We start from the raw sequence: 21397 nt of genomic DNA on the forward strand, positions 1-21397 counted from the left end.
TGTTACTTTATAGCTTACCTCAATGCAGAAATTATTTTTGTAATTGCACTATGCACTACATCCTTGGGTGAGATGTTGACAGGACCGACAGCCACTTCTAACAGCTGTTGAATCATTCTTAGTGGCTGGCCATCTAAACACATGGCTACAGCTTGGTCATGAAGTTTCCCTTTTTCTGAGCGGGACAGATCATAGAGGTAACTGTACTTCTGTAGTATTTCCTAGAAATAAAAAGCAATCAGCACTGAAATTTTAACAAGAAGTTAAGTGTGTCTACATACACAAAGCATATTTAAAAGGTCTACAAACAAAATATATTCCTATCATTAGCAGCACATCAAGGGACAAGAAAGTCTTGTGAACGGAGGGCGCTGTGACCGCTGCCAGGCACTGCAATGGATCCAGCCTTCTGCAGGTCAGGGACGGGAAAGAGAGGCAGAGTCAGCAAGAACAACACACAGACTTCTTTTCTGAGGGATAAAAGAGTCTCTTCTATTTTATTATTCTTTCTGTTGCTTGTTATACTGTTCTTATCTGTTCTGTTCTTCTACCTTGATGTTTCTCTTCTGTCTCTTTCCTGATGACTCCCTTCTAACTACTTCCTGATGACTCCCTTCTCATTACTTCCTGATGACTTCCTTCTAACTACTTCCTGATGTCCTCCTTCTCTTCTTTATTTTTCCCCTTACAGCTTATATAGCCCAGCAGAATCTTTCAAGCAATACAAAAATCACAACGTGGTTACAATCTATTTTTTGAGTAAATGATTACAATGAATACAAGTAAAAACAGCATGTTTTCCATAGCCCTTACATGATTAAACATTTTACATATTACAGATGAAAAAAAAATTATCCCCAAGAACTCATATATAATTAAACATTTATCTTTTAGATGCCTCATAGATCAGGAGCCTTTCAGCCATAACTATTTACATAGGCAGTAGTTTTGATAACTGCCAGAAAAACAGGTTACTAGTTTCACCTTTCATATTTTAGAGTCCAGTCCAAGTATCTTAAGTAACCATCCAATTCTTTGTTTTCCAGTTACATGAAGTCAATTGTTTGAAGCCTTGTTTTAGTTATGATGTACACTGAAACCCATGAACACATTTCCAAATATCAGAAAGAACTTGGAATAACTCCTGGGACTCTATTGTTGTCCTAATCTTTCACCTAAACTACAGCCTATACAGCGGCTCAAGAGAAACTCCTAAGTCCTCGCTGCATGACATTTCCTTGTTCCTACTTTGCATCTTCTGCAGCCCCTGCTTTTCAGGGGCAGGGGGGCAACATTATATCCTACCTTTGCCTATATTAATGAGTAAGGGCGCCTGGCAGCAATTCCAGAGGACCTGGGTTGGACTTCTAGCATCCACATGGCAGATCACAACCATCTGCTATTCCAGTCCCAGGGGATTAACACCTTTTCTGTCCTCCATGGGCATTGTACACATGTGGATCACAGACATACATGGAAGCACAATATCCATACACATAAAACAATTAAAATGCTCAAAAATACTGTTAAAAATTAAAAAGAACAAAGTTATATGAGGACCTCATATGATTTTCGGTTTTTTGGTAGAGTCCTAATACACAGGTCCTCAGATCTCACCATGGGAAAGGAATCCTAAGTCTCTTGGTTGTTTGGGGTACATAAGAGGCTTAGCTAAAAACCCACTAGGAATAATCTGACCAGCCAGAAAATTCCTATCAGTAAGAAAGTTATATTATAAGGATGCGCAAGTAAAACAGGATAAAGTGTAGGCATATTTAAAAACACTGTTAAAGCATGCATGGGAAACTAGCATTTCTGAATTTTTTAAAAAAACGTATGTAGTTAGAATTAGAAAGTAAACCAAAACCCCATAGTTGAGACCATTATGGTCAACATGTGCAACTTCAGAAGTCCCTCCTCACCTGGGTACTCATCCAGTGTCCCTCAATTCCTGCTACCCCCCACCTACCTTAACCTCTTAGTAGATACAATCTTTGGCCCAAATTCCTTTAGAAAGGGAAATGAAACCAACAGATAATTGAATGATAAGAAGATCAAGGTAAAGACTTGAAGACTGCTTTTCATGTCTACAATCCCATCAGCACCACTGTTCCAGCTGGATGGTCACATCCCACAGAGGACTCTATTTAAGGATGCAGGGTGATGGGACCTTTTAAGAGACAGCACAGTAGGATTCCAGCCTTTTCTTTGTTTCTATCTCACTTACTAATGATGATGTGAGTGGTTTTGTACCATCACATGATACCACAGGCCTTCCGGCAAAGAGGCCAAACTCCCACAGACTGAAACTTTTAAAACTACGGCAGAAATAAGGTTTTTCCACAGTTCCAAATGTGGCTTTGAGGTGAACAGGACAAACATGGTGCCACCAGTCGTTCCCGGGTTTCTATTTCCTACCTGCTCACTGTTCTTCAGGCTGAGGATGAAGCTGTGGCTGAGGGTTTGCAGGTGGGCAAGTGATGTCTCCAGGTGAGCCAAGGCATCTGCATAGGTGACTTGAGAATCGGGACCTGCCTGAGGCTCATCTTCTGGATTTCTTTTCCTTGGTTTCTCTATGAAATGCTTGACTGTCGTAATGGTCTTTCTGGTCATCTCTTCACGTGCTTCTACGGATAGCTTCAAAAAGACATTTAAAAAGTCAGGAGAAAAGGCAGTATTATGTTTGGCACATTCAATAGGTATTAGAGGGGTAGAATAAAAGTTATATTTTAATGTAAGTTAACCAGTGGTTAGTATTTCTACTTTTTTTGTTTTTCTCTTGTGAAGGGAACAAAAACAGTGAAATACGATTTCTTCTACTCAGTTGTTAAGGTAAACTATAAACAATGACAGTAGTCAAAGAAGGTAAGACTGGAAAGGGTGAAACTAGACATCACACCGACTCTCGGTCCAAGTGCAAAGTCGGGGACCCATTTACAGTCAGAATTTCCAGTTCTGATCACGTATTCACTGTCAAGTAAAAAAACCAGGACACATGGGCTGCTGGGTGTGTGGTGCACGTCAGTAGTCCCGGCTCTTCCGAGGTGGAGGCAGAGGTAGTTTACGTTTGAAGCCATCATGAGCTGAGTGGTGAGATCTGAAAACTCCGGAAGTAACTGAGATGGGGTGGGGGGAGGGAGATCCACAGACACAGAGGCAGGAAGATTTTAACCAGAATAAGACTATAAAAAGGAAAATTCCAAAGCAATCTAGTTGACAAGATGAACAGTAACTAGCTTAGGATGAATTAGTGGTTAACATATTATACAGTTATTAAAATTAGAACTATAAAATCAGTAGAGCAATTTTACAAAGTGCTTCCACAAAACATTAAATTTTAGAAATCAGGACATAAAATCATCTGTACCATACTTACACTAAAATTTAAATTATATACACAAAACAATTTTTTGTATATATTCTACATTTTCTGTGCATATAAACATGTATATAAAATAGCTGCCGAAAAATAGGTCTGGTCATTTCTATATAGTACAAGTATCTATTATACAGACTATCATACATATGAATATAGTACAAGTATCTATTATACAGACTATCATACATATGAATATGATACAAAATGTCCGTGACAGTGTTCTGGCTCTGAGTCATCTTCTCCTCTCTGCTTCCTGGCGTTGGTAACAGTGCTGTGCTCATCCCCTCATTCTCTGACGTGCTGTAGCCTCTGCATTAGGTATGCAGGGCTTACAGTTCTTATTAAGCACATTAAGCTCATTTACCTTCAAGAACACAAAATCAAGTTCAGCCTCACCTTCTGGGAGGGAGGAGTTCCTCTGAGCACCCCCAGACACCTGCTGACAAGCTCCAACAATCCGTCTAATGCTGACTACCCAGAGCCCACTGTTGCTATGTCCTCAAAAGAACTTAGTGTTTGTGTTTTTAAAAAACAGATGACATCTTACACTTCCTATTATTTCCTAAAATTCATCACTGATACATTTCTAAAAGATGGAAGTAAGCTAAAAGACAAGCACCAGACTACACTAGAAGGTAAATGTCCCCCCAACCTAAGCTCTAGGTTACCTCAGAGAATTGGTTTGAATGTTGGCAGCTGACATTTTCTTAATTCTATAGAAATGATGATTAAAGTTACCTAGCAGGCACTGTTTCCATGGAATTGCACTGAAGTCCTGCTCTGTAACGCAGCTTCAAAGTGTATTCTGTGGTCTCACTTTACCATGGGTGATGCTACTTAGCAGATGGTATGCGATCCAAAAAGCATCTAACTCAGTGGTTCTCAACCTGTAGGCCACGACCCCCAGCCAACTCAATCTCCAAAAATATTTACATGACTATTCATAACGGTAGCAAAATTGCAATTATGAAGTAGCAACGGAAATGATTTTATGGGGGGGTCATCGCAACATGAGGGACTGTATTCAAAGGTGCAGCATGAGGAAGGTTGAGAACCAGTGCTCTAACTGGACAGGATTAATTGGGGCATTGGCTCTTCCTCTCAGTCAACAGAGTACTCCTCTCTGTAGTTTAGAAACACAAAACACTACAACTATATCTACGCCTGCTCAGCAGACCTTCCCCTCCTCCACCCCGGCCATGCGAAGTCTGGGAAAGTGAAGAGGAATGCAACTTGACTCCAACGCACGAACAGAGCCCATTCAAGAGGCTGAAGCATGAGGACTGACAACCTGGCCTCCCTAGCAAGACTGTCTCAAGAGAAAAATACAAAATGGAGCCCTGGAATCCACACCACGTGGTACCCGGAGAGCTTGTTCTGACACACATCACATAACTTCCTCCGGACATCTTCCGCACCCTAGGTCTGACAGACTATCACTGAGTGCCCAACTGGCTGAGCACTGTGAGAAAATCAAGGCTGAGTAACAGTGCTGTGAATCTTCTTTCGACTCATTTATGCTTTTGCCCCCAAAGTCGAATTTGGACAGTTATTTGAATATGCCAGCTTGCCTGATATTCTTCCTACCCCAGTGTGTAGTACAGAGAAGTCTTGAGAGTAAAGTAGCTAGAGAATAGGAAAAAGGGGAGAGTTCTATGTGTAGGAAGCAAAGGGGTGGAGAAACAGCAGGTCCCTGGCACGTAGGTCCAAGTGGATCATCACTAGCCAAGGCTTCACTCAATAGTGACAAATGCTGGGATGAAGGTACAGGAAACTGGAAGGGAGGTAAATTCGGGTAATTTATGTCTAACATTTACTACCCAGTCCCAGTTGTCTGACAACTTGACAAACATTTTCAAGCTTTAGTTTCTTCATCAGCAAAATGTGAACACCTTCATCCACCACATAATGTATTAAGCAATTAAGTAAGACAGTATATCAAGCCATCATTATCATTCAATGCCTACAGAAAAAGCTCAATAAATGAGCCTGAGTTTAATCTGACTAACTAACAAAGGCCATCCTTCCTACCCACTGGTTTTTCATATTCCTAGTGCATTTCTCATGTAATGCTTTTATACCAACCCCTTTTAAAATGAACACATCAAATTGCATGGCATGAAACTCAAGCTGGGTCCAAGCTGACTCATAACCTAGACTCCAGCCACACACAGTCTCTAACTCCCAGGTGTCACTGCTGCCTTAGTGGGGTATTTGCTCGTCCTTTTATGGCAAGAGAAATCTCCACTCCCACTTCAACAGCAAGCATACGGAGTCAAACTAGATCCAGCTGGTTCTTCAGCTCCCACTTTCCATCTACTGAGAAGTCTGCTCCAGCATCCACGTGCACAACCCAGCTCTTACGTGTACAGTAACTTGGCTTCCCCAGCACCCCCCAGCCTCATCTCTCTCTGGACTACACACTCTCATACAATGTGTGCTGGTCACCCTGACTGCCTTCAACAGTTTAGACTCTGATGCTCAGACTGCACCATTATCACAAAAGGCATTTTCTTTTCCCACTTTAACAGATTCTTCAAAGTAACTATCTGAAAATAACTAAATAGCTCTGTACTGACTGTGAATAAATAACCCTAAGCTCATTTTTCTGAGCTAGCTAGGACTGTAGGAAGCAGTTCTCTGCTAAAGGACGGAAGGAAGGGCTTTTATCCCACCGTGCATTTGACTTAACTCATGCTTTTCACCATTTTTCTTCCTACGAACAAGTTCACCACAGGAGACTCCAGAGCCTGGCTAGGACATGGAGGCTCCTCACTAAACCTTTATTTAGACATTTATTTTCTTTACACTTACGATTATCAAGGGGACAGGAATAACAGGGAAAAATGAAAATTACCAGAGTAAGAAATAGCAACTTCTTTACTATACCGCAGGCCACACAATAGCTTCATTATTAAAATTACTTTTGAGGTCCATCAACATGTCATCAATACACATTTTTAACATGATAACACAGATAATTTTTTTACTACTCTTTGTACCAATAACTGCTACTAAAGTAATGTGTATTTTGTGAAATTAAGAGAGGTAGTTAGCTAGGACAGGTGAGATGGCTCCAGTGAGTGACGGTGCTTCTTGCTGGGCCAGCATTCAATCCCTGGAACTCACATGATGGAAGGGAAGACCTGAACCCCACAGGTTGCCCTCTGACCTCCACATACACACAATAATAACTGTAAAAGGTTTTTAAAGGTGAATGGCTGAATTTTTTAAATTACTGAACAGATAGGTACTGATAATCTGTTTTTTAGGTTCTACAGAAAAATGAGATAGAAGCATGAACTAGGCTCATAAAGAAAGAATTTATGACCGGGATATAAGGAGGAGAAAAGGTTGAGGTGTCAATGACATCAGCACATTTTCCTGGATCTACGTTCAGAATACACCTGACTCTAAGGACTGCCCACCTTCACTGTCACTCACAGCTGAGACACCATCGACTCTCCTGGAGAGTGTTGCCACGGTGATAACTTGTCCCCTAATATGATAGATGGCATGCTCAGCAGACACCAGCATCCCTTCTACCAAACTGCACTTGTCAGCTTCCTTGCAGTTGGGATCAGCCATATTCCAGCCACTGAAATCTGAGCTGAAGTGGCACGTGCTGTTTTGAAGGAAGGCAGGAAAAGCGCCCATGGATCATGATTATCCATTCTTTTCCACCTCAGCCATGGCAGTTAAGGAGCATGTGGGGCTCATGTAGTTCTGACACAAAATGACAGGGCTCCCACCAGCACAGATCCTAAGTGATTTGTGATCTAGAGCTCTTACTCCATTTGGACAAGGAAGGACCATTAGACTTTTGCACTGGTACACCACTAGGAACCTCAGCCGTTTCTGACAAACAACAGATATAAGAGTAATGGTATGGGGGGTTTGGTTATCAGACCAGACACTGCAACACTGTATCTACACTTGGGGTGCAGATCACACACCATATATCAATATAGCCTGTCATATACCGTATATCAATATAGCCTGTCATATACCATATATCCATATAGCATGTCATATAACATATATCCATATAGCCTGTCATATAACATGTATCCATATAGCCTGTCATATAACATATCCATATAGTACATCATAAACCATTTATCCATATAGTATGCACCATTTATCCATATAGTATATCATATATCACTTTCCTGTATAGTATACCATATACCATTTATCCATATTGTACAGTACATACCATATATCCATTCATATAGTATATAGCACATACCACATATCTATATATCATGCACCACATATCCACATAGTATAGCATATACCATTTATTGATATAGTATATCATACACCATATGTTTATATTTGTATTGTAAGGCATAGAACATTTATTCATATAGCATATCACATACTAATGAATGTGAAGGTCTAGAGAGGCTGGAATATCAACATTAGCAGTATGTGCTGGATGTTACAGGATTCTATGGTCAAATACTATAAATGAGAAATTAGTTTATCAAACTATTATCCAGATTGTATGTAGGAACTAAATAGAGTAGAGAAATATCACAGAAATTCAGGTCTTCATATGGTTAAACAATTGCTATTTACACACCAGTGGTAGAAGACAAGATTGAGAAATCCATGGACAGGAAATGGCAGGTAAAGCCCTCAAAAGATTAAAATGCTTCAGGAGAAGATAAAGCAAGGGTATGGCACATGACGCAGGACAGAGATCCAACTAATGATGTGGACCTTCACAGAAACCCGATAGCTTTAAAACAGCTCTTTCTAAATTGAGAGATTATGGATGGGGGTGATACATCAAAGAACTATGGTATAGGAGAAAATGTCCCAAAACAAATAAGTAAACAAAGACTCCAAAGATGCACATTGCTAACAGGTATCACGGCTACATGAACTCAACTAAGTTTCTGAGATGGTGGTAGCTGCCACAGCCACAGCTTAGATGCTTGTGGACATCTCAAATTAACACCTGAGGCTTTGACCTTGTCCAACAGACTGAGGGAAGAGGGCACACTTTCAAGGACTCAGGCCCTTCTCAGCACTACACATGGAACTGTGGAATGAGGTAGGAAGGACCTCAGTGACATGGAAGGAGGGAGTGGGGTCCCAGAACTTGGGTCTAGACTAATTAAGGCCTACACCCCACTTCAGATAGAGAAGCCTCCAAGCCCCACAGGCCAGATGTCAAGGTGTCAAGCAGCAGTTAATGGAACCATCTGTGTGCAGTGGGACTGGGCAACACTGCAGAGCTTTGGCCACCGAGTTCCTGGTCCAGATCAGACCAGATGGGAATACGACCCACTGGAAACTACCTTGGCAAACATCATTCTTTCTCTGACCTCCTTCCTTGTCCTTCTACAATCAGTTTAGAAACTCGGCTCTAAGGACCTTCCTGACTCCTGATGTCATCTCCAAGCCCATCAATCCCCTCTATGTGGTCCACAGGCGCAGTTTTTTACCACAATTAAGCAGCGCCCTTCAGGATAAAAACTGTGTTAAGTTTGTGTCCCTACAAGGTAAAAGAACTACAGCGAAACTGCTTAGCAACCCTAACAAACCAGCAGGAGGAAAGGACCTTCGAAAGTCCAATGAAGCACCATGTTCCCTAAACACTCATGGTCCAGAATGCCTGAAAGGCTGCAGGTTATCAAGACTGCCCAGTGCCCCACTGTAAGGCTCCAAGGAGACAAGAAGTACAAAAAGAACAACTTAAGGGATGTGACACAATAATACAAACTGATCTGAAAAAGAAACTATGCCATCAGGACAGAGACAGGCCAGAGGGATCAGAAGTCACATGGGAAGAGTGCAAGGATGCCCAACTGGTAATGCTCCATCTAGTCACCTGACATTCTCCAAGACACAGTGTTCCTCGGTCTCAGGCAGGGTGCTGGTAAAACACAAAATGAGATCAAGCCCTTGCCCCTGGCTATGTCACAGTCTAGTTGGAAACATGAACAAGTGAAAAGCATTACAAAGAAGTATGGCCACTGTGCAACTAGGGCAGCTATAGGGGCCGACTGAAGTCTTTAGGAGGGCACTCCATCCAGAAGGGAAGCAGGCACAGGCAAGGTCAGGAAAGAGCTGCTGGCGAGAGACAGTCTTAAGGAGAGGCCAAAGAGTGAGTGGGAATTCCGGCAGGAAAGAGAGTCTGAAGAGGTCACCAGTCAGTAACACACAGGCAGCTACAAGCACACAGCCTTGGCTAGAATGCAGGATGCAACAAAGACATGCCCGAGAAAGGGCACAGGGAAAAAATCTGCCTTAGGAAAACGGAAGTCTACAAAAAGGAGGCAATGGCTGACCTAGGACTTGATGGGGACAAGTAGCCCGGGGGGAGCAAAGGGAGAGATGATTTTGGGGCAGAGAAGCAGCTTGAGAAATTAAACAAAGGCTAGTACAAGAGAGAATGGTCTACGGTCATTACTCCTCATCTTCTACTGAGCTCTAAAACACCTCAGGGATATAACGCATTCTCAACAAAAACACTGGCTCACTATTTGAAGGCGCCTCTTGGGCACAGAAATGGATGCAAAGCAGCAGCTGGCAGTACATTGGAGGAAAATCAGAGAACAGGTTTTAAAAATACCAAAATATTCCAAAGTTTGATCCTCAAAGATAAATACCATTCCTCTGCCAGTTTCAATCCCATACTATCCTGGAAAAGCTCTTGCTAGTATAAAGCAAGTGTCTGCGTGCGTGCGTGCTTGCGTGTGTATTTTAGCCAAGGGAAGAGATTCAAGGGAAGGCTAAGGTCACCTCACAGGAATTGTTGAGCAACTGATACTTTCCACGTAGGTCAGTGGTCTTCAACTAAGGAACATGTGCTCTGAGTACATATCCAAAAGAAATATAAACTATAAATGAATTGATGCTAACTCTGATCTCAATCTAGTGATAAGTGATAGTCACCCAAGGGCTCATGAACATTTAAACCCCACCCAACTCCTAAGATGTACACTTGGAATATCAGTTTATTTTCATGTTATTTAACAACAAAAATTTAGCTTACCTATGTTATTCTCATCAAATAAATACAATAATTGTAGTAGTAACTCAACACAGAATTTTAAGGAAACTATTAGAAGCTAATGGTCTTAGAAATTTTTCCAAGTTAATTTCTATTGACAGAATCATTTCTCCTATAGAAAGCAGATTTTTAAGGAACAACATGTTGCATAATGATGAAATCATATGCAAGTGAAAACTGCAAAACTCTGAGTACAAAATGACTATCTAATCCTGCGCCAATAGAACAGACCAAACCCTAGCATGGTCTCTACAAATTTCAGTTCATTTCTCCCAAGGAGGGTTCTTTAAAAGGTCTAATGACAAACTCAAAGCTTCCAGGACAATTTACTGTTGTTCTAGCCAACACCTCATGATAGGCTCATGTGACCCTCCAAGAGCCGTTCCCTAGAAGTGTGCAGTTATAAAGCCCGCCCGCCCGCTCTCCAGTGCAACTCTCCTAGCACCCAGCATCTTTTCAGGAAACACATTGCTTCTCTAAAACATGCAAGGAGGTAGCTCATATTCACTGGCAGTTCTTATAGGAAGGGGAAGGGTCTGTTGCTGGCCCCACTTCAGCTGAACTTCTTCTGTCAAAGACACAAAAAGTTTGCTTCTAGTTGGCAAAGTCGGATGGTGTAGTCACTCTGCCCTTGGGCCCCAGTATCCTTCAGTACCTTCCTTCAACCCAGAGCAGCATTTGAAAACTCTCCAGCCTGGTTAGACAAAGCGGAGCTCAGTTTACTCTGCACTCTTCCTTCCCGTTAGTTCTTAGCAGGTAAAATCTCTCTTTACCTCTTTTACTCACATTCCAGTACCATTTCACTTTGATAAACCAGAGACAGTCTGAAAGAAGGGGCACTCATCCTGAGTGCCAAAGATGCCTTTGTCCTTGTATGGTAAAGAGATGGGGAGATCCCAAATTTCTGTTTGTTATACTGCATAACAGTTTCAAAGGAGAAGTCATTATTTACAATATACTGGAACTTATGCCCTCCTTTGTAACCAGTTCTAATTAGGATAAAATCTTTACACATAGCACAGGAGAGGGCAAGCCAGCCATCTTAGGATCTCTTAGGTACACAGAACACAGGTTCAGGGCCACAGCCTTGGAGCACCATTTTGCTAATGTATTGTCACCTGTGTAGCAATCAGCTAAGCCTGACCTCAGAAACATCTATTCCTGGGTACACAGAGTACTATGCCAGGATGGGAGAGACACTGGCAAAGCAGAAAGAAACCCTGTATTTGCTATGAGCTTCTCCTGATTAATTTTAGTAGTAATGGAAGTGTGTGATCCACTATGAAAACCTCTGGGTACCCAACTCTGAACGACTCAACTGATTCACCCAGTGGCAAATGTGGGAGATAGGAGAGGCTGTTCTGGGGCCCGAGGAAAGTCTGGACGGGGTGTGTGGGGCTGAAGGAAGAACGGACTTTAATGGCATGTGTAAAAGAACTGAAGGATACTTTAAGCTAATTCCTGGATATGTTTTCTTACTCAGCCACTGGCCAAATAGTTGTGTTGGCAGTTTCAATTATTTTGTTCAATACCCAGATCAAGAAAGACTGTATATCAAAATTCAATTAGAGAGTACACATATATTGAGAAACACATGCATACATTAAAAGTAAATAAAACTTTGAAAAGCATATAACCCCTACTAAGATGAGATACAATATGATAACTCATGTTCCAATCTCCAGTCTGTGTTCTCATTTCTTTCTTTTGTTCTCAATACTTACTACAATGTCTTAACCTAATTACAAGACCTTGCCAATGCTTTATAATGCATAACTTTAAAACACCTGTAACTTGGCTCTGATGTCAGAATAACTTATAGGGGCTACAAAGGAGCCAGCAGTCACCTAAGCTGCCTTTAACTGGCTTGATTCTTAAAAAGCAACCACTTTCTTCTCTGCCCTAGTCAAACACCTCATCTCTCGGTTGTGCTGCTAACAAATGCCACACACGGCTTTAGCCAGAGGACTGTAGGCCATCAGAGCAGGACCAAAGCTGAGTCTCCATGTCACAGCATGTTAGGCACTAATCTTAAGTTACACACACACACACACACACACACACACACACACACACACACACACACACACACAGTCTATAAACTGCCTCTGAAGCCATGTGGAACTGACTCAGTGCTAACACTGGCAGATTAGCTCAGGCAATCCAGACTTGAAGTAATCAGCACCTAGCAAGCCAGGGACACGGGGGCTGGCCCAGGGTGTGACAGCCAGCACAGTGGGAACTTTCTGTTTGTTACGTGTGTGTGTGTGTGTGTGTGTGTGTGTGTGTGCTCTCACTGTATCTCTTTGGACATGAATTAGAAAGCATCATCACTCACTCACTGCTGAGGGATAGTGTTCTGGACTACTACCAGCAAAAAGCCTTTGATGAAGCTAATATCACAGGCTCCAGAAGACAGACATGAGGCTCCATGACACCATGACTACTGAGATAGCTAACCACGTAGCTGGCCTCATCTCCGAGTGACATGAGCTGGTAATTTTCTCGTCAGCTAAAGGGTCATTTTAATTGGAAGTTTACTTGTGTCTGAAATCACTCTAAAACTAATGTGTATTCACACAGTAGAGATGAGGCCCCCTTACACGCAGGGGAGAACGTTATCTCAGCTGAGGAAGTTCTCCAAGGTTGGACCTGGATGAGAATTAGGTTGTCTGTATCTGACATGAACATGTTATTGAGAACTATGGTGCATCTCAACACCTATCAAGTCAGTTCAGTTCACCAGACTGGGGGCTGCGTTGTTAAGTGTGAGTCTTCCTAGGCATTCCTGGGTCCCTGTAGATTTCTCATTTGCTCCGTCCTCATGACAATGTATAAACTGCCATCAAAGCACACTGATCCTTCCATCAGGTGGGCTGGACATGAAATGTCTGCCCTGTGATTAGGAGATTTGCTGAGGGATTCAGCTAACCGTGTTGGGTAGACAGTACAAGCTCCTAAAGGGTAACACAACATAAGGCCATGTAGACAGGCAAATGGCTGTAGCAGAGTAACAACCAGATGCCAAGCTCCTCCCGACTCGTCCCATCAAATGCTGTGATGGCCTTCCCACTGGGGATGTCCTGGTCTCCACATGGGTGCCGTCTGCTCCCTTCTTCAGTCAGCACAGTGTTACTCCTCTAATGAAAATCTAGCAGAATCTGCCTTAAAACTCAGGTCTAGTCAGTCATTTCCAGGATGAGGTCCAAACCTTTTAGCCAGGCTCCTCCTCATCTCCAGCTCCATGTCCGTGATTCCACCTACAGTGTATCTACCTGTGTCCATCTATCTGTACTCCATGACCGTGATTCCACCTACAGTGTGTCTACCTGTGTCCATCTATCTGTACTCCATGCCCGTGATTCCACCTACAGCGTGTCTACCTGTGTCCATCTATCTGTACTCCATGCCCGTGATTCCACCTACAGTGTGTCTGTCTGTGTCCGTCTATCTGTACTCCATGCCCGTGATTCCACCTACAGTGTGTCTGTCTGTGTCCGTCTATCTGTACTCAGCTGGAAGCGCCCCATTAATTCTTGCTAGATCTCTCTGGAATACACCTTCTCTTCAAGTCTGTCCTGCTGTGGGGCCCAGGACAAGCACACACGCACACACGCACACGTGCACAGACACACACACAGACTCAGGAGCAATACCTCTTCTACAATGGCACCCTTCCTGGACTGTCTCAACCCTACTGACTCAAGGCCACACTCTTTACTCACTTAACACCTTCATCTACGGAGCGCTCCCCATAACCACCCAACGAGTAAAAACAAGTGACACCCCGAGAGCTGTACTTCTGAGGACTCTTGCTCATAACCTGACAGAGCAGCTGCATTATCTGGAAGGGCAAGCCGGGCTTCTTCTTATAAATTCCTCCACTGCACAGGCTGGGGACATATCCATAAAGAGCAATTAGGAGATAAACCCGGTTGTAGGTGTGAAAGGTGGTTAAGCGGCAGGACAGAAGCCTTATGATATAGGAGGAACAAAACTGGGGCAGTGAGAGGCACGCTACTCCAGGTTCAGTGCTGAATGGTAAGTGGTGCAGAATGACGACGCCTGCCAAGGAAAGGCACAAACTGGGAGGGGTTATGTCCAGACCTCTTGTCCCCCACTGCTCCTTTTCATGTTAAGTGTTTTAATATTGGCTGTGTATTATTCTGAGCTTTATGTATTCTTCTGTCCTTTCAAGGATTTACACCTCTATGTAAAGGTGTAGGAAGGGGGATGCAGCTACTCCCCAGCTTATTAATGAAGAGAACTCTGGGGCTACAGAAACAACACAAGCCTGGCAACCCTCCAGACCCTCTACGGGGGTAGGAGGTATTGTCATTCATGACTGTATGGTGCACATGATCGTTGACCAATTTTCCATTTCTTACTCAATTATCACCTTAGTCAATTGGAAATAATTTCCCAAGCAAAAGCAGAGAATGAGTTCAGCTTGCTAGTCAGGCCAGTGATTATGATCACCCCAGATGCACTTTTGCAGCCAAATCAGCAAGCAAAAGAAGAATGCCATGCAAGGCTTCGAGGCAGGCATGGGCGTGGGCCCTAGCCGGTCACGTCTACCAGTTAGCTAACTGTTCTGGACGTCTCTGGCTTGCCTGTTAGGGTGGTATGATTCTCAGGGAAACTCCACAGCACTCTCTCCCTGGTCTTGCAACACGTGCCCTGAAGACGGAAGCGGAAGACAACAGTAACCTCCATTGTTGTAGTCTGGATGGCTAGCCAGGTGCTGCTGGTTGTTACACTCACAGACTTGGGAGGCCAGCTCCTTTTTATCTATGTATGTATGTATGTATGTATTTATTGCCTTTTACTGAAAATAAGATTTTTTTCCACACATAAGATATCCTGATTAGAGTTTCTCTTCCCTCGATTCCAGTTCCTCCCCGCCTCACTTATCCGGAAATAGGCCCTTGCTGTCTCTCATTAGAAAACAAACAGGCTTCTAAAAGATGATAATAAAATACAATGTAATAAGATGACACAAAAACTAACATACCCAAATAGACCCAAACAAACCAAGGGAGGGAAAGAGCTCAAGAAAGGACACACGGAACAGGTCCAGCTGCAGAGTCCCACTCATTTGCACACTCAGGATCCCACCAAACCACCATACTCAAAGCCCTAATATATATGCCAAGAACCAGTAGGCTGAAAAAGAGAGAAAATCATAAATAAAATTAAATTAAAAGAAAAAGAAAGAGAACAAAAGCTCTGACACAGCATCCTGAGACGGAACTGCTGTGGGATGGTCTGTATGTCAAGTGTGTTGCTGATTGGTCAATAAATAAATCACTGATTGGCCAGTGGCTAGGCAGGAAGTATAGGTGGGACAAGGAGGAGAAAAAATCTGAGAAGTGGAAGGTTGAGTCAGAGACACTGCCAGCCGCCAAGATGACAAACAGCATGTGAAGATGCCGGTAAGCCACGAGCCACGTGGCAAAGTATAGATTTATAGAAACGGATTAGTTTAAGATATAAGAACAGTTAGCAAGAAGCCTGCCACGGCCATACAGTTTGTAAGCAATATAAGTCTCTGTGTTTACTTGGTCGGGTCTGAGCGGCTGAGGGACTGGCGGGTGAGAGAGATTTGTCCTGACTGTGGGCCAGGCAGGAAAACTCTAGCTACAGGGAACCTTCAAAGACGCCACTGAGTTTGATTTCACATGTTGGCCGTCGACTGCTGGGCATGCAGCCTACCCTTAAGAGTAGCTTGTTTTCCCAGGGAGAGTCCCTTGGAGAAAACTACATTTTCATTTCCAAGTGCTTATCAATTGGAGATAGCTTTTGGGCTAGGGATGGCGGCGTGTGTGTCCACTTCTCCTTTCAGCTCCAGAACCCCATGTAGTGTAGACTAGGCTCTGTGCATGCTATGAAGGACAGTTCTTAGTTGTCTTCTATGTACAGGTCATGATACTCAGAATGAATGTAATACCCATAATTCCCTTTGAAGACAGCAGGAGCAGCATGTAATGAACAGGCTACCTGTCTGGCAACAAGAATCCTTCCCAATGTGACCACAGGTGAGAAGATAGACATTAAAAGTCCGTCATCCAGAGATTGACTCATGCGACCTAGGGAGTAGTCAAAAGAGCTCTGTCCTTCATGGCTTTCCATCAAGGGACACACAACCAAACCAGTTCCTCTTGGGAAATTGTAATGTGACCACGTGTGGCAAGGGGACAGAGTAAGCAGTTTCTCTCTAGCTGGCCATGTCTTGTGAGTTTATTTGGACAACTTTCTTTCATTCACACTCTCAGTGTGGACATGTTACTTTCAGTAAACTGTCCCGTCAGCTGCATAACTAGACTGCTGGGGTTCCTTAGAGACTTTAAGAACAGGACTGACATAATTCTCTGGGATAGCATGCCCTGGTGGAAGTGTGTGCTTCTGTCTGAGCTCCCACTTCTTGGAAGGGCAGTTTGTGTTGTGCAGATATTACAAAGAGGATCTACACAGCACTGGGGGACAGGGGGCTGACTCCCAGGTCCTCCCATCGGTCCCTTCAAAAGCTTTCCACATGTAGCCAATTCCAGAAACAGTACCACCTCAGATCTGTTTCTCTAGCAGCCTCGAGAGTCTCTACAACAGTCATACTGTTACCGGTGCTAGGTTAGATTACTAAAACCAGAGTGAGAAAACGAGAGAATCGAAGTGAGTCTAGAGACAGACTGTACATGTTTATATACACCACACACTTCAGAATGTACAACTGACTTAGGCTCAAGTCTAGGCTTTCAGTCATGTACTATTATCCTGGGCAAAGTCCCTTAAGTTTTTTGAGCCTAAATTCTGGGTCCATTAAACAGAGGTGAGGTCTTCCATTCAACAGTATCTGCCACAGGGGTTTCTGAGGTAAGTTACATAAAGCACCAGCACATGGAAGACACTCAAATTTTACCACCCCCTTCACCTCTACACTGCCCGTCTCCTAATTCAGTCCAACATCACAACTGTGCACTGCGTCCTGTTTCCTCTCCACACCACATCAGAGTTCTGTGCTTTCCTTTTGAGGCATTTCCATAATGTACAGTCCTTTGGGCCAAACAAACCTTCTGGCTTTCCAAGGAGATGCCAGCCTGTAATCGGCTACTTTTTCTGGTGGAGACAAGAGAATGACTAGCTCAAGGCTTCCCAACTTACAGAGTAAGTTCAAAGTCAGGGTGGGTAACTTAGCAAGGTTATGAATGAAAAAAAGTAAAAAAACAAAGGTCTGGGTACAGAGTTCAGAAGTAGAGAACCTGCCTAGTAACTGCACAGAAGGCCATTGGTTCAATCCCTAGTATGGGTATGGGTGATGAGGGAGGCCCTTTGGGCAACCACTCCCCAGGAATGAAACTGAAGACTAGAGATGATAACACTTGCTTAAAGGTCACCTTACAACATGTCTGTAAATGTCAAGTGACCTAGAATATACGAAATTAAATCCAACATTCATCTCAATGCTGCCTTGAACTCTGAACTGTTTTCTCAGAGCCTGTCTTGTGTTCCTGGACTGGGTGTGAATGACAGCAGTAGTCATGTCTCAAATTTCCTTTGAGTTTACTCCAGGAGCTGACAACAGGACTCCTAAGACCAAAAACCACCACCACCACCACCAGCAACATCATTAATTTAAAAAACAAAACAATAACACCACCAAACAGTAGCAAACATTTGCTTTAATACTTACCTGACTCATACATCAAACTCATACATATGTATGTGCATGTGTGTGTGTGTATACATATGTGTGTATATGCATGTATATATTGATACACACACACACATATATATATACACACATATGTATGAGTATGTATATATATAATCTAGAAAGACCTGGATTGAAAGGTAAAAATTCTAACATATTTTAATGAACAGATGATTCTGAAAATAAGTATATAAACAGGTCTTGTCAGGGAGACAGCAGAGGTAGAAGAGTTTGAGTAAGCAGCAACTCCCATCTTTACAGCTGCTCAGGCAGACACTGGATTAGTAACCTCACTCCTTACATTCCACATCAAATACATCAGCAAATTACTCCATCAGCTTCATCAAAATTGACTACTCTTCACCATTTCCTTCGCTATTATCCTAATCCAAACTGACCTCATCTTCACAGTAGTTTCCCTTTAGCCAGGGTTTCCCTTTCTAAGGTTTCAATTACACGTGGTCAACCAAGGTCTGAAAATATTAAATGGAAGGTTCCATAGAGTTCCTAAGTATTAAATATCTTTTTTATAGAAGTTTTCATTGTTCTACTTCATTATTAGTTACTGTTCATCTATTGCTATGCTTAGTTTATACGTTAAACTATCACGGGCACACATGAACAAGACAGCAGTGTAGAGGGTTCTGTATGCTCTGCAGTTACAAGCATCTACAAATGGCCTTGCTGTGTTCCCTACTATACTTAGATAACTGCAATTGCCTCCTAAGTGGTTCACTTGCTTCTGCTGTTACCTGCCATAGCATCTCCCACATAGAAGCCGAGAGATTCTGTTAAAAACATCAGCTTGAATGAACACGCTCCAGTGGCTTCCCATTCATTCAAGCTTCTATTCAAGCTGGTACCATTTTATCCTTCTTTGACCTCACCTCACGTCCCCATTACTCTTCTCTTTCATTCCACATCAACAGACGGGCCTCCTTTCCCTCAAATAACCCCAGCAGGCTCTCTGCTAGAGAACCTACTACATATCCCATCTTCTCTGTGTTCAACAAATACGTCCTGTGGCCTCACTTCACCAAAGTCTTTGCTCAGATGGCACCCTCACAGTGAGGTCTTCTTTGGACGCCTCACTTGACAGCAGTCCTGTTGCCCAGTAGCCTGAATTTTTCCCCTAGTTTATTCCTCGCTTGTATCCATTATTATTTCACATGTCTGAATGTAATCACTTAATATTTTAGTTTAGTTTCTGTCTTCCACTAGAGTACATTTCCTAATGCTAGAGATATTTGTCTATTCTGTTCAGTGATATATACCAAGCATTGAGACTGATTCCTGATATGTAGTGGATATAATTTACTAGTGTGTAACAAATTATCCAAATTTTGAAGCTTAAAATCCGTATTTCACAAGAGCTGCCATGAGTCATGAATGTGGAAATGGCTCAGATTAACTTTCATCTGCCCACTTGATTGGCACAGAGAAGAACCCTGACCCCATGCCTACTCCCATAGCTGCTTGCATCTCTGCTCCCTCGTCATGGGGTCTCTTCACAAGCTGCTCAAACAAGGCAGCTGGGCTCCCCCATGTGAGTAAGCTAAAGAGAAGCTCAGTCTACGGGTAGCCGGGTTTGTAACATTCCCTTCACCCCACTGGATGTCACTTCAATCTATTTGTCTGAAGAGCATCAGCAAGTCGAACTCACTTTCGAGAAGTGGAAATTACACAGTGGTTTATATTATATATATCTAGTGAGTAATAAGCAGAGGGTTGTATTGGAAACTCCCACACAGCAATCCTCAATGCATCACTGTTTAAAGCTAGAAACAGAGCTCAGGGGTCACAGGACCTTGCCTACCATGCACGAAGCCTGGGAGCCAAACCACAGTATTGCTAACTAAGTTGTTCAATGAATGAATGAACTAAGCAATACTACATACTTGAAAGAAGGAAAGACTAGATAAACGGAAAACCAGACTGACTTTTCCAAGAACCTACAGATGATGATGATGATGATGATGATGATGATGATGATGATGATTTTACTTTTAGCAAATGGAAAAAGGGTAAACCAGACAAAATCAACTTCTGAAGTGTAGGTAATGCCATGTGAAACCTTTCCTGGGAGAGGCTCCCACGCTCCAGTCTTAGCAAGTGTTTTTTTTCCTCAGGGTTGTCTGCATTTATTCAAGATTTAATTCTTGACAAGCAAGATACTGATGGATGAAGGCACTCACGACCAAGTCCAATTGCCTTAGTTTGATGCTGGAACCAGAGAATGCAGAAAGAACTAACCAAGAACAATCAAGCTGTCACCTGATCTACACACATGCACCATGACATATGTTCATATTCACACACACACACACACAAAGTTAGTACTCTTGTATTATATCATATGTAAATGATTATATTTTCTAATCCTCAAGAATTCTTGCTCCTTTCTATTCTGTGGTGTCAACAGTCACACCGAGAAAGAATTCCTGTTTAGATTATTTTTCTCTTTGTATCTCCTAAGCTGATGGTTGTGTGCATTTCTGTCCAGATAGATTATACTTGTTGAGCTAAATTCTCACCTTCAATAACAGAAGACATAAGCACTCAGTAAGAATGGAGTAACACTGTTCAGGACTCTAACACAGGGACCAGATGAAGGTCAGCTTAGAGCAGTAGAGTGGGTATAGTCAACACTTCTGAAATAGTCAGTTCTTACCAGGACTGTGTTTCCACTGAACCATACTTCCTTTGCTCATCTGCACAATAAACCAAGAGCTGCTAGAAGGCAAGGGCACAGCGCTCACTCGCTCACACAAGAATGGCAATTTGAAGAGGTCTTCCAACCAAATTCCTCCAAGTATTTGGAGTGATACTTTAATACAGAAACCAGGGGAATCAATGGGTAAAGGAGGCACCCATTGGCACCACCCCCAATGTCCCTATCCTTGATCACTGGAACCAATTGCCCAGAGTTCAAAGGGCAAAGGAAATTATTTGAAGATTAACAAAGATCAGCACTTAGCAGATTTCGAGCCCTGGGAAACACTTTACCACAGTTCACATCTGGGTTCAAGGTTAATATAAAGGAGCAGCCATCAGCACACAATCATCTATGTAATAATGCCAGCTTCAGAACTTAGTAGTTTTAAGGCAATTTCTATTTCTATTGAAGAATTGAGTATCAGAAGATTTCAAAGTAATGTTAATATCCTAGATTATCTGACTTGAAATTAAAAATGTATCTCAAACTATATTTTATTTACTAAGAAAAATGTATAAGATATGAAAGCACATTTCAACTTTGGCAATCTTTTAAGGATTT

General features: G+C 42.6%; 1 protein-coding gene across 5 annotated transcripts in view; it reads right to left on the reverse strand.

Moving 5' to 3' along the window:
* Positions 1 to 21397, reverse strand: part of Nbas (NBAS subunit of NRZ tethering complex) — a 281500-nt gene that overhangs the window by 49871 nt on the left and 210232 nt on the right. For all 5 annotated transcript variants that reach the window (XM_052745880.1, XM_052745878.1, XM_052745879.1 and 2 more), the window contains exons 45-46: positions 2419 to 2637; positions 19 to 221 (exon numbers count right to left, since the gene is read on the reverse strand). In XM_052745880.1, the coding sequence (XP_052601840.1) occupies positions 19 to 221; positions 2419 to 2637 (422 nt within the window). The remainder of the gene's footprint in view (positions 1 to 18; positions 222 to 2418; positions 2638 to 21397) is intronic.

Source organism: Peromyscus californicus, unplaced genomic scaffold (genome assembly GCF_007827085.1).
Source record: "Peromyscus californicus insignis strain IS unplaced genomic scaffold, ASM782708v3 Scaffold_1__1_contigs__length_55948999, whole genome shotgun sequence".
NCBI lineage: Eukaryota > Metazoa > Chordata > Mammalia > Rodentia > Cricetidae > Peromyscus > Peromyscus californicus.